General features: G+C 36.2%; 1 protein-coding gene across 1 annotated transcript; it reads right to left on the bottom strand.

Annotated features, from left to right (window-relative positions):
- Positions 1–8,873: 8,873 nt before the first annotated feature.
- Positions 8,874–9,830, bottom strand: LOC147001973 (olfactory receptor 7E178-like). The gene has a single exon (XM_085828241.1). The coding sequence runs from the start codon at positions 9,801–9,803 to the stop codon at positions 8,874–8,876; it is 930 nt and encodes a 309-aa protein (XP_085684367.1). The 5' UTR covers positions 9,804–9,830.
- Between the last annotated feature and the right edge of the window lie 2,752 nt (positions 9,831–12,582).

Genomic DNA, 12,582 nt, shown 5'->3' with positions numbered 1-12,582 from the left:
TTGAACATTTTTTCAGGTGCTTCTCTGCCATTCGGTATTCCTCAGGTGAGAATTCGTTGTTCAGTTCTGAGCCCCATTTTTTAATGGGGTTATTTGACTTTCTGGAGTCCACCTTCTTGAGTTCTTTATATATATTGGATATTAGTCCCTTATCTGATTTAGGATAGGTGAAGATCCTTTCCCAATCTGTTGGTGTGTTTTTTTTTTTTTTGTCTTATTGATGGAGTCTTTAGCCTTGCAGAAGCTTTGTAGTTTCATGAGGTCCCACTTGTCAATTCTCGATCTTACAGCACAAGCCATTACAGTTCTATTCAGGAATTTTTCCCCTGTGCCCATATCTTCAAGGCTTTTCCCCACTTTATTCTCTATAAGTTTCAGTGTCTCTGGTTTTATGTGAAGTTCCTTGATCCACTTAGACTTGACCTTAGTACAAGGAGATAGGAATGGATCGATTCGCATCCTTCTACATGTTAACAACCAGTTGTGCCAGCACCATTTGTTGAAAATGCTGTCTTTCTTTCACTGGATGCTTTTAGCTCCCTTGTCGAAGATCAAGTGACCGTAGGTGTGTGGGTTCATTTCTGGGTCTTCAATTCTATTCCATTGGTCTACTTGTCTGTCACTATACCAGTACCATGCTGTTTTTATCACAATTGCTCTGTAGTAGAGCTTTAGGTCCGGCATGGTGATTCCACCAGAGGTTCTTTTATCCTTGAGAAGAATTTTTGCTATCCTAGGTTTTTTGTTATTCCAGATGAATTTGCAGATTGCACTTTCTAATTCGTTGAAGAATCGATTTGGAATTTTGATGGGGATTGCATTGAATCTGTAGATTGCTTTTGGCAAGATAGCCATTTTTACAATGTTGATCCTGCCAATCCATGAGCATGGGAGATCTTTCCATCTTCTGAGATCTTCTTTAATTTCTTTCTTCAGAGACTTGAAGTTCTTATCATAGATATCTTTCACTTCCTTAGTTAGAGTCACGCCAAGATATTTTATATTATTTGTGACTATTGAGAAGGGTGTTGTTTCCCTAATTTCTTTCTCAGCCTGTTTATTCTTTGTGTAGAGAAAGGCCATTGATTTGTTTGAGTTAATTTTATATCCAGCTACTTCACCGAAGCTGTTTATCAGGCTTAGGAGTTCTCTGGTGGAATTTTTAGGGTCACTTATATATACTATCATATCATCTGCAAAGAGTGATATTTTGACTTCATCTTTTCCAATTTGTATCCCTTTGATCTCCTTTTGTTGTCGAATTGCTCTGGCTAGGACTTCAAGTACAATGTTGAATAGGTATGGAGAAAGTGGACAGTCTTGTATAGTCCCTGATTTTAGAGGGATTGCTTAAAGCTTCTCGCCATTTACTTTGATGTTGGCTACTGGTTTGCTGTAGATTGGTTTTATCATGTTTAGGTATGGACTTTGAATTCCTGATCTTTCCAAGACTTTTATAATGAATGGGTGTTGGATCTTGTCAAATGCTTTTTCCGCATCTAACGAGATGACCATGCGGTTTTTGACTTTGAGTTTCTTTATATACTGGATTACGTTGATGGATTTCTGTATATTGAACCATCCCTGCATCCCTGGGATGAAACCTACTTGGTCAGGATGGATGATTGTTTTGATGTGTTCTTGGATTCGGTTAGCAAGAACTTTATTGAGGATTTTTGCATCAATATTCATAAGGGATATTGGTCTGAAGTCTTCTATCTTTGTTGGGTCTTTTTGTGGTTTAGGTATCAGAGTAATTGTGGCTTCATAGAATGAGTTGGGTAGAGTACCTTCTGTTTCTATTTTGTGGAATAGTTTGTGAAGAACTGGGATTAGATCTTCTTTGAAGGTCTGATAGAACTCTGCACTAAACCCATCTGGTCATGGGCTTTTTTTAGTTGGGAGACTATTAATGACTGCTTCTATTTCTTTGGGGGATATAGGGCTGTTTAGATCATTAACCTGATCTTGATTCAACTTTGGTACCTGGTATCTATCTAGGAAATTCTCCTTTTCATCCAGGTTCTCCAGTTTTGTTGAGTATAGCCTTTGGTAGAAGGATCTGATGGTGTTTTGGATGTCTTCAGGATCTGTTGTTATGTCTCCTTTTTCATTTCTGATTTTGTTAATTAGGATGCTGTCCCTGTGCCCTCTAGTGAGTCTGGCTAAGGGTTTATCTATCTTGTTGATTTTCTCAAAGAACCAGCTCCTTGATTGGTTTATTCTTTGAATAGTTTTTCTTGTTTCCACTTGGTTGATTTCGCCCCTTAGTTTGATTATTTCCTGCCGTCTACTTCTCTTGGGTGAATTTGCTTCCTTTTGTTCTAGTGCTTTTAGGTATGTTGTCAAGCTGCTAATGTGTGCTCTCCCTAGTTTCCTTTTGGAGGCACTCAGAGCTATGAGTTTTCCTCTTAGAAATGCTTTCATTGCGTCCCATAAGTTTGGGTATGTTGTGGCTTCATTTTCATTGAACTCTAAAAAGTCCTTAATTTCTTTCTTTATTCATTCCTTGACCAAGGTATCATTGAGAAGAGTGTTGTTCAGTTTCCACATGAAGGTTGGCTTTCTATTATTTATTTTGTTATTGAAGATCAGCCTTAGTCCATGGTGATCTGATAGGATGCATGGGACAATTTCAATATTTTTGTATCTGTTGAGGCCTGTTTTGTGACCAATTATGTGGTCAATTTTGGAGAAGTTACCATGAGGTGCTGAGAAGAAGGTATATCCATTTGTTTTAGGATAGAATGTTCTGTAGATATCTGCCAGATCCATTTGATTCATAATTTCTCTTAGTTTCTCTGTGTCCCTGTTTAGTTTCTGTTTCCATGATCTGTCCATTGGTGAAAGTGGTGTGTTGAAGTCTCCCACTATTATTGTATGAGGTGCAATGTGTGCTTTGAGATTTACTAAAGTTTCTTTAATGAATGTGGCTGCCTTTGTATTTGGAGCATAGATATTCAGGATTGATAGTTCCTCTTGGAGGATTTTACCTTTGATGAGTATGAAGTGTCCCTCCCTGTCTTTTTTAATGACTTTGGGTTGGAAGTCAATCTTATCAGATATTAGAATGGCTATTCCAGCTTGTTTCTTCATACCATTTGCTTGGAAAATTGTTTTCCAGCCTTTCATTCTGAGGTAGTGTCTATCTTTTTCTCTGAGATGAGTTTCCTGTAAGCAGCAAAATGTTGGGTCTTGTTTGTGTAGCCAGTTTGTTAGTCTATGTCTTTTTATCGGGGAGTTGAGTCCATTGATATTAAAAGATATTAAGGAAAAGTAATTGTTGTTTCCTGTTATTTTTGTTGTTAAAGTTGCCATTCTGTTCTTGTGGCTGTCTTCTTTTAGGTTTGTTGAGGGATTACCTTCTTGTTGTTTCTAGGGAGTGGTTCCTGTCCTTGTATTGGTTTTTTTCTGTTATTATCCTTTGAAGGGCTGGATTCGTGGAGAGATAATGTGTGAATTTGGTTTTGTCGTGGAATACTTTGGTTTCTCCATCTATGTTAATTGAGAGTTTGGCTGGGTATAGTAGCCTGGGCTGGAATTTGTGTTCTTTTAGTGTCTGTATAACATCCATCCAGGATCTTCTGGCTTTCATAGTCTCTGGTGAAAAATCTGGTGTAATTCTGATAGGCTTGCCTTTATATGTTACTTGGCCTTTTTCTCTTACTGCTTTTCGTATTCTATCTTTATTTAGAGCATTTGTTGTTCTGATTATTATGTGTCGGGAGGTATTTCTTTTCTGGTCCAGTCTATTTGGAGTTCTGTAGGCTTCTTGTATGTTCATGGGCATCTCTTTCTTTAGATTTGGGAAGTTTTCTTCTATAATTTTGTTGAAGATGTTTGCTGGTCCTTTGAGTTGAAAATCTTCATTCTCATCCACTCCTATTATCCGTAGGTTTGGTCTTCTCATTGTGTCCTGTATATCTTGGATGTTTTGAGTTAGGATCTTTTTGCATTTTACCTTTTCCTTGATTGTTGTGCCGATGTTCTCTATGGAATCTTCTGCACCTGAGATTCTCTCTTCCATCTCTTGTATTCTCTTGCTGATGCTGGTATCTATGGTTCCAGATTTCTTTCCTAGGGTTTCTATCTCCAGTGTTGCCTCATTTTGGGTTTTCTTTATTGTGTCTACTTCCCTTTTTAGGTCTAGTATGGTTTTGTTCATTTCCATCATCTGTTTGGATGTGTTTTCCTGTTTTTCATTAAGGACTTCTACCTGTTTGATTAGGTTATCCTGTTTTTCTTTAAGGATTTGTAACTCTTTAGCAGTGTTCTCCTGCAATTCTTTAAGGGATTTTTGTGCTTCCTCTTTATTGTTTTCTACCTGTTTACCAGTGTTCCGTTGTATTTCTTTAAGTGTGTTATTAAAGTCCGTCTTGAAGTCCTCTATCATCATCAGGAGATATGCTTTTAGATCCGTGTCTAGCTTTTCCGGTGTGTTGGGGTGCCCTGGACTGGGCGAAGTGGGAGTGCTGGGTTCTGATGATGGTGAGTGGTCTTGGTTTCTGTTAGTAAGATTATTAAGTTTACCTTTCGCCATCTGGTAATCTCTGGGGTTAGTTGTTGTCGTTGTCACTGTTTAAAGATTGGAGCAGAAGCTGTGTTCCACTCACCAGCAGTCTCAAAATCCTGTGGCGGGGGTCGTGGGTAGCTGGCAGTACCCCGGTGCTGGTCCAGCCGGAAGAGGCCTGTGGTCCTACTCAGGCCGGTTTTCTGCTTCCCTAACTAATGCAGTCTCAGGTCCCGCGCGTAATTGGATTGGAGCAGAAGCTGTGTTCCACTCTCCAGAAGTCTTAAGATCCTGTGGCGGGTGTTGTGGGTAGCTGGCGAGTGTCAGCCGACCCTACGCCCTAGCTACCCCGGTGCTTTTCTGACCGGAAGAAGCTTGTGGCCCTATGTAGGTCGGATTTCTCCCTCCCCAACCAAAGCAGTCTCAGGTCTCGTGTGATTGGACTAGAGCAGAAGCTGTGTTCCACCTACCAGCAGTCTCAAAATCCTGTGGCGGGGGTCGTGGGTAGCTGGCGGGTGTCAGCCGATCCTGCACTCTAGCTACCCTGGTGCTTTTCTGACCGGAAGAGCAGAAGTGATCATCCTTAATTCAGATGTATGTGTTCCATCCAATCCCCAAGTGTCAGGAAACTTCAAGGAAGGGTGAACTTAAAGGTAAGATACAGGGATAGAGGTTGATTTTATTTAGACAGTTCTCCATACACAAAAATATCAGTTACACATATGATTTTAAAATGAGTGTGTAAGCATTCAAGAGATGTACACAGCGCAAGCTAGATAGCATAGATCATGAAGTGGTAAGAGGTAGGATGGAAATACCATCTCACCACTAGCACCTGATGTTATTCCCTAGCTTCAGGAGAGGGAGAGTCAAGGATACAGCTTAATTTTTCTATATGTAGCTATCCACTTTTAATAGTACTAGTTGTTAAAAATTCTGCCTTCCCTCTAATGTATATTTTTTCAATTCTGTGAAAAATCAGGTGGTTGTATATGTGGATCCTCAATTTTATTCCACTTGAGAACAAAGTTTTTGGGTTTTGCTTATTTTGTTGACTCCCATTCGGTTTTTATGACTTTACCCAGTGGTTTAGCTTGAAGTCTGAGATATGGTATCTCCAACAGTTTTGTTTTAGTAGGTGTTGTTAAAGATTCTTTTGTTATCTTGGGTCTTTCATTTTTCCATGTAGAAGTTAAGACTAATATTAAATGTCTGTAATGAACTGCATTGGAATTTTGATAAAGACATAATTGAATCTGTAGACAGCATTTGTTAAGATGGCCATTTTGACAATATTAATACATCTAATCCATAAGACTGGCAGTATTTCAATCTTCTGGTATCTTCTTCAATTTCATTTTCAGTATATTTAAGTGTTCATTATATGATTTTGTTTCTCCCTTGCTAAGTTTTACTCACAGGTTTTTAAGGCTACTTGGAATAGTCTTATATTTTTAAATTTAATATTTAGCATGTTTGTACATAGAAAGGCTAGTGGTGTGTTTTAATTTTGTATTCTACTACTTTGTTTGATACATTTATAAGCTGCATGAACTTTCTGGCAGAGTCCATATGGACTTTTATGTATAAAGTCATATTACCTTCAAAGAAAGATATTTTGAATTCTTCCTTTCCTACTTTTTTGCCCCTAATCTATTTCAGTTTTCTTACGGTTCTAATTAGATATCAAGTAATATATTAGAGAGGTTTGGATAGAGTAGTCAGACTAGTCTTGTTCCTGATTTAGTATAAATGTTTTGTGTTCCTTTTCAATTACATTGGTGTGGGTTGTGGGATTATGGTAACTTGCCTTTACTATTTCAGGCATTATTTTAATGAACCTGCTTTTACGTTACCTTGTGCTTTTTCCTCTCAATCTTTAATATCTTCTCTCTGTTATATATGCTTCACGTTCTGATTATTAGGTGTTGTGGAGAATTTTTTTGTATTTAAAATATTGTATTTGCATTATATTGCATTATATTCATGTCTATTTGATATTCTTTATACCTCTTAGCTCTTGATAGCTATTTTTCCCCTTAAATTAGGGATTTTTTTCCTCTCTGATTTTTGTTGAAGATATATTCTATGCCTGCATTTGATATGGCTCTCTTATTTTATAAACTCAATAGCTTTCCTTTTGTTTTGTTTTTTTTGGTTTTGTTTGTTTGCTTGTTTGTTTGGTTTTTTTTGTTTTGTTTTATTTTTTTAGAGGCCAAGTCTACTCCATCTAGGGACTGGACTACATCTTAGAAGTAAAAGAGCCTGAGAACTTCACCTGTAGCTGATCCCAAGCTACACCTAAGTACCAGGAAGGACTCTAGGGATTTTCCACTGAGCATACCCCAGATTTACTCCCTAGATATGTCCTAGCAACAGTGAATCAAAATGAGTATGATTGTTTCAAATATACTTTCAAACCATTTGTGATAGTTTATGGTTTTGCTTCAGAGTACCCACTTGTCAGCATACAATAGTCATTCAATTAGATGTTTGCCAGGCTGGACACCCCTTTGGTTGCTTGCCATTTCCTATAAACACATTGTGCCCTGGAGGGCTTGGGGCTGCTGCACCAAACTGTCCTGCTGTGTCAGGGTCAGCTGTAAGTAACACTAAACTTCAGCTTCTAATAAAGAGACTCTAGTGTGGTTGCATCAGAGTTGGATCCTGGTGGTCTTTTAGGGCTTAAAAATAGGGCACAACAATAGTATTCAAGAGTTTCCATATGGTTTGCACTCTTGAGAATCTTGGGGGAAGGTGTGACATGTCCAGTGAATGAGTGATCCAAATACTCTACCTTGCTTTAAGCCTGGATAGTTTCACCTCCTGTTTACACAATCTCTTGTTGAGCCTTTCTTTCAAACTTTTAAAATTTGAATTACATACTTCAAATAAGAAAAATTAGCTATATAATAGAAATCAGTATAAATACCTCTCAAATAACTAAATCTAATTTATCTTATCTATATTATTTCTGGGCATTTATCCACAGGACTCCAATTTGATATATCATGGAAATATTTGTACAAATGTTTTTTTGCAGCACTGTTCATATCTAAACTATGAAATCAATCTAGGTCTCCAACAGAGGAGTGGACAAAGCAAATATTATATATATTGTTTTTTAATCAATTAAGAAAAATATTACTTTGTAGAAGGTCAACTAGTGGGAAGATGATGGGAAAGTAGGAATGATAATAAAGACTAAGGCGTCAGGTTCAAAGTTCCTGACAGTGTTACTTAAAATGTTTTTATGTAATCAAATATCACATAGAATGCATTTAATTCTAGAGAATAACAATAACAATCTTCACCATGCACTATTTAAAAATAATGTGATTTGTATATTTATTATTTAGATGTAAGGTTTTCACTTTTGATGAAGATAATACTATGACCATGATATTATCCATCAAAATATGTAAGTTCGATGTTCTCTTAGATTATTTAATATTTTGAGAAAATACACATCACTGCAGGGTAATATGAGTTACATAAATACATAGCAAAAAATGCCCAGAGTTTATTCAAGACTATTTCCGAAATTATTACATATTCAGTCTTAATATGAAGTTAAAATTCTTTAAGTGATTTAAATATTTCCTTAAAATTTGAGTTCATAAATGTATATAAAAAATATAAGCATATTAATCACTTATTCCTACTTTATCCCCAACAATTCTCCCTCCATACTTCATTACATGTTCTCCACCCAATTTCATGTCTTCTTGTCACCTAATCCATTCAGTCCAATTGCTGTTTCACATATGTCCTCAAATTTAGTGCTAACGCTATAGCTGGAAAATGCTATCAATGGCCCCATAATCAAAGTGGAGTAGGTCCCCCTTCCCAAGAAGCTATGTAGCACAAATAGCTGTTATATGAAACTCAAGTCAGCAACACAAATATCAAATTTTAAAATTAAACTATTTTGCACAGAAGTCTAATATATGTAAGTTTCATATTTACATGATGGTAAACTATGTTAAAAAAAATTGACAGTGTTTACTTCTGTAATTAAATCATTATGTTTTCATTTTTACATATGGTAAAAGCATAGCAATTCAAAACAGTTAAACCCAAACCAAGTTATACTATTTCTGGATGCATTTTTTGGCGTGTAAAAACATATGCAGTGCCAGCTTATGATGTTATATGTTCAGACATCAGGACATAGTGAAACTACAACATGTAATTTAGACAAGTGCAGCAAGATTGACCTTGATTTCCTATATGTATAAATTAATTTTTGATCTCTTATGGTCAGCAATATTTATAACTGCTTCATTTTAAAGGCCACCACAATGAGTTATGTGGCTCAGTTAAAAAATCTATATATTAAGGGATCATGCAGGTAGTTAAATTATGTTATCTGATGGACAATTTTCCAGAGGGCTTTCTTGATCTCCCTGTTCCTCAGGCTGAAAAGGAAGGGGTTCATCATAGGAACCACCATTGTATACATTACCGAAGCCACCATACTTTCCCTGGAAGAACTAGAAACTGTTGAACTAAGGTACACACCTGTACCTGTTCCATAAAATAGGCAAACAACTGACATGTGAGATCCACAGGTAGAGAAGGCTTTATATTTCCCAAACAGTGATGGAACTCTAAAAATAGAAGAAGTAATTTTATAGTAGGAGTAAAATATTCCTAAGGCAGGGAGAAAACCAAGAATGATGCCTAAAAGAAACATGACTATGTCGTTGATAGTAGTGTTAGAACAAGCATGTTTTACAAGTTCTGGAACATCACAGAAGAAATGAGGGATTTCTATGTTAGTACAAAATATTAGTTGTGTCACCATAAAGCAGTGCACCTGTGAATCAATGAGACTGATACAAAATGACATTACAACCAAATTTCTACACAGACGAGGATTCAGAATGACTTGGTAGTGTAAAGGGTGACGAATGGCCGCCCATCTGTCATATGCCATAATTACCAGTAGAAAGCTGTCCATACACGCAAAAAGAATAAAGAAATATACCTGAGTTAGGCATTCAGCATAAGTTATGGATATGTTATGGGTATATAAGTTTAGGAGCATTTTTGGGATGGTGGTGCTGCTGAAGCCCATGTCAGACAATGAAAGGTTGTAGAGGAAGAAGTACATTGGGTTGTGCAGGTGGGAATCAGAGCTGATGGCCAAGATGATGAGAACATTTCCAAGCATAGTGAGCAGGTATATGAGCAGGAACAGTGCAAATAAGATGAGCTGCTGTTCGGGTTCCTCTGAGAGTCCAAGGAGAATGAATTCCAAGTTTCCTGTTGAATTATATGGTTCCATAAGGCTAGGACATCTTTTGAAAAGAAAAAAAAAAAAAAGACCATTGTAGAGAACTAAGCAGTATAGAAGTAAGTGTCTACATGCCTATATGTTTGTAAACCAGCAATTCTTAAGAACCATTCATACATAAGAATTGTTCTTTTTTAGAAATTACCTATTTACTCAGGAAAAGGTTCTGTGGCTAAGAGCTTTGTTTTCTGTTTGATAAATACTTGAAACATTGAAGAGGGGAAATTCATGATTTGAATAGAAATAAGTGGTACAGCTCTTGTCAGTTATATGCAATAATCTAAATTTGTTCCCATCAGAAAACATGGTAGAGAAAGTTAGGGGAAATAGTAAAATATAAAAGGAGAAATTAAGGAAGGAAGAAAGGAAGGAAGGAAGGAAGGAAGGAAGAAAGAAAGAGATGGGAAGATAGCAGAAGAAGGGAATGAAGACTAGAAGAGAAGGGAAGAGAGGAGAAGAAAGGAGTGGAGAGGAGAGGAGAGGAGAGGAGAGGAGAGGAGAGGAGAGGAGAGGAGAGGAGAGGAGAAGAGAAGAGAAGAGAAGAGAAGAGAAGAGAAGAGAAGAGAAGAGAAGAGAAGAGAAGAGAAGAGAAAGAGAAGGAGAAAGAGAGGGAGAAAGAATGAGAAAAAGAGAAAGAGAAAGAGAAAGAAGAGAAGAGAAGAGAAAGAGAAGGAAAAAGAGAGGGAGAAAGAATGAAAGAGAAAGAGAAAGAAGAGAAGAGAAGAGAATACAAGACAAGACAAGACTAGGTAATCAAGACATAAAGGAGAAGAGAAGTCTTGTGAACAGTACATTAATCAAGATATGCCCGGGTAGATATTAAGAGATTCTAACCCCCCTCAATTTCTCTTATAATATATTATCACTTTCTTTCCAATACATTTGTATTTCAGCTATTCACAAAGACACCATCATCAAAGCCAGTGCTGTATAGATTGAACATGTAGGTTACAAAACTGTGACCTCCAAACAAAATTTTTAATAAAGATTTTCTGTCTTGCAAACTGTGATAATAATCCCAAAATAGACAAAAGTTAAATTTAGTTACATTTCTCAGTTGTGGCAAACTCTTACAACCCATTCTAAAATGGCATCTGTGACTATAATATATGGTAATAGGAAAAAGCATAATAGAAAAGAAAAATATTTCAAATAATTACTCAATAAACAGTAAAAATAACTTTAACAAAAATTTACATACAAAGAAGAACATGCCTTTTACTGATATTGCCTCCAGAAAATATCATTCTAATGAAAGAAATCTATGAAGAAGTTATGTATATTTAACCTTTTAAAAGTGCATAAGATTATTTCATGGATTTATATTTTGAGTACACAAGCTAAAATCAGGCATGGAGAGTTGGATCAGCAGCTAAAATCCTCTTCCTTCTCTTAAAGGGGACCAAAGTTTTGTTCCCACCACTCACATCAGGTAGTTGACAACAGCCTGTAACTCCAACAGCATGGGAGCCTACACCCTCTTTTGGCATATGTTTTGAGATTTAATTAGAAATTTCAAAGTAAATTCAGACATTTCTATTGCAGTGATGAAAATGTGTGTCCACATGTGAAAAATTTGAGTTGGTAAGAGATTAAATTTTCTTAAGGTCCATCTTATATTTTAAGGCATATATTGATCCTGATCTGACTGATCCTAGATCTTACATGGATTACATTAGCTGATAGTGAAATCCTACTCACACAGTGTGAAGGTTACAGAAACACCCCACCATGCCCTTGTATGGATGCTGGTATTTAAACTCATATCCTCATTGTGTACAACAAATATCTCACCCAGTGAGTCATCTATTCACATCCCTCTAACAGCTTTCTATTTCCTCAGTATAGAACCTATAACTGTGATTTTAATGTTTCTCTTGCATTGAAGTTTGTGTGTGTATGTTGGAGAAGGTGTCAAGAATAAATGCTGCATGCTGCAGTAAACAGTGTAGGTAAATTAACAAATGAGGACATGCTACAGACTTGGTTTGTGTTATTAGGTTTTAACATTCTGATTGACTGCTCCTTCTTCATCCTATCTGAGGGCCATTCTTACTTTAGCTGAAAGGACAAAGGCACATACAGCTCTACTACATGTTATATTAGTGACACAGAGTAGAAAATAAAATGACTAGGAGTTTTTTAGAGATTAGGATGAAGAGAAATTTAAGGTTCAATTGATAGAATAGATGGCTCTTGTTTATCCAGGGGATGTAATCTGACCATCGGCATTCAAACTGCTATCACACTGTTAGAATGCAATGCATTTTAAAAATTACATAAAGAATAATAAACCATACAAACATTCATAGAAATAACAATATAAGAAAGTGAACAGGAAATGTTTAGGAATATATATGTATATATATGCAACAATCATTAATGAAAATTATGCTCTTTAATCTGAAGGGGAACTAGGAGGGCTTTTTGTGAGTCTTTGGAGGGAAGAAAAACCAGGGAGAAATATTGGAATTAAATTTAAATCTCAAAAATTAAAAAATCATATTAAGTTACATAAAGTATACTTCTTATCTCAAATTAACATGATGAAAATGCATTAATATATTTTATAGAGAAATAGTTTGACATATATAAAGGTACAAGTTCAATGAAATACATGATTTGATATTTGGAACCCTGGGTAAATGTTTCTCTATTCACACATTTTTGTCTCTTATTTTCCTACAATTTCTGGGTATGTAGAAGCTTTGCCTTCAAATTTCAAGATACTATACTGATCTTAAACTAAATATTCCTATCTCAGTTTGAT

Source organism: Mus caroli, unplaced genomic scaffold (assembly GCF_978045245.1).
Source record: "Mus caroli unplaced genomic scaffold, Mus_caroli_1 scaffold_11, whole genome shotgun sequence".
In the NCBI taxonomy this organism is placed as follows: Eukaryota; Metazoa; Chordata; class Mammalia; order Rodentia; family Muridae; genus Mus; species Mus caroli.
This window is presented reverse-complemented; position numbering and strand designations above follow the sequence as displayed.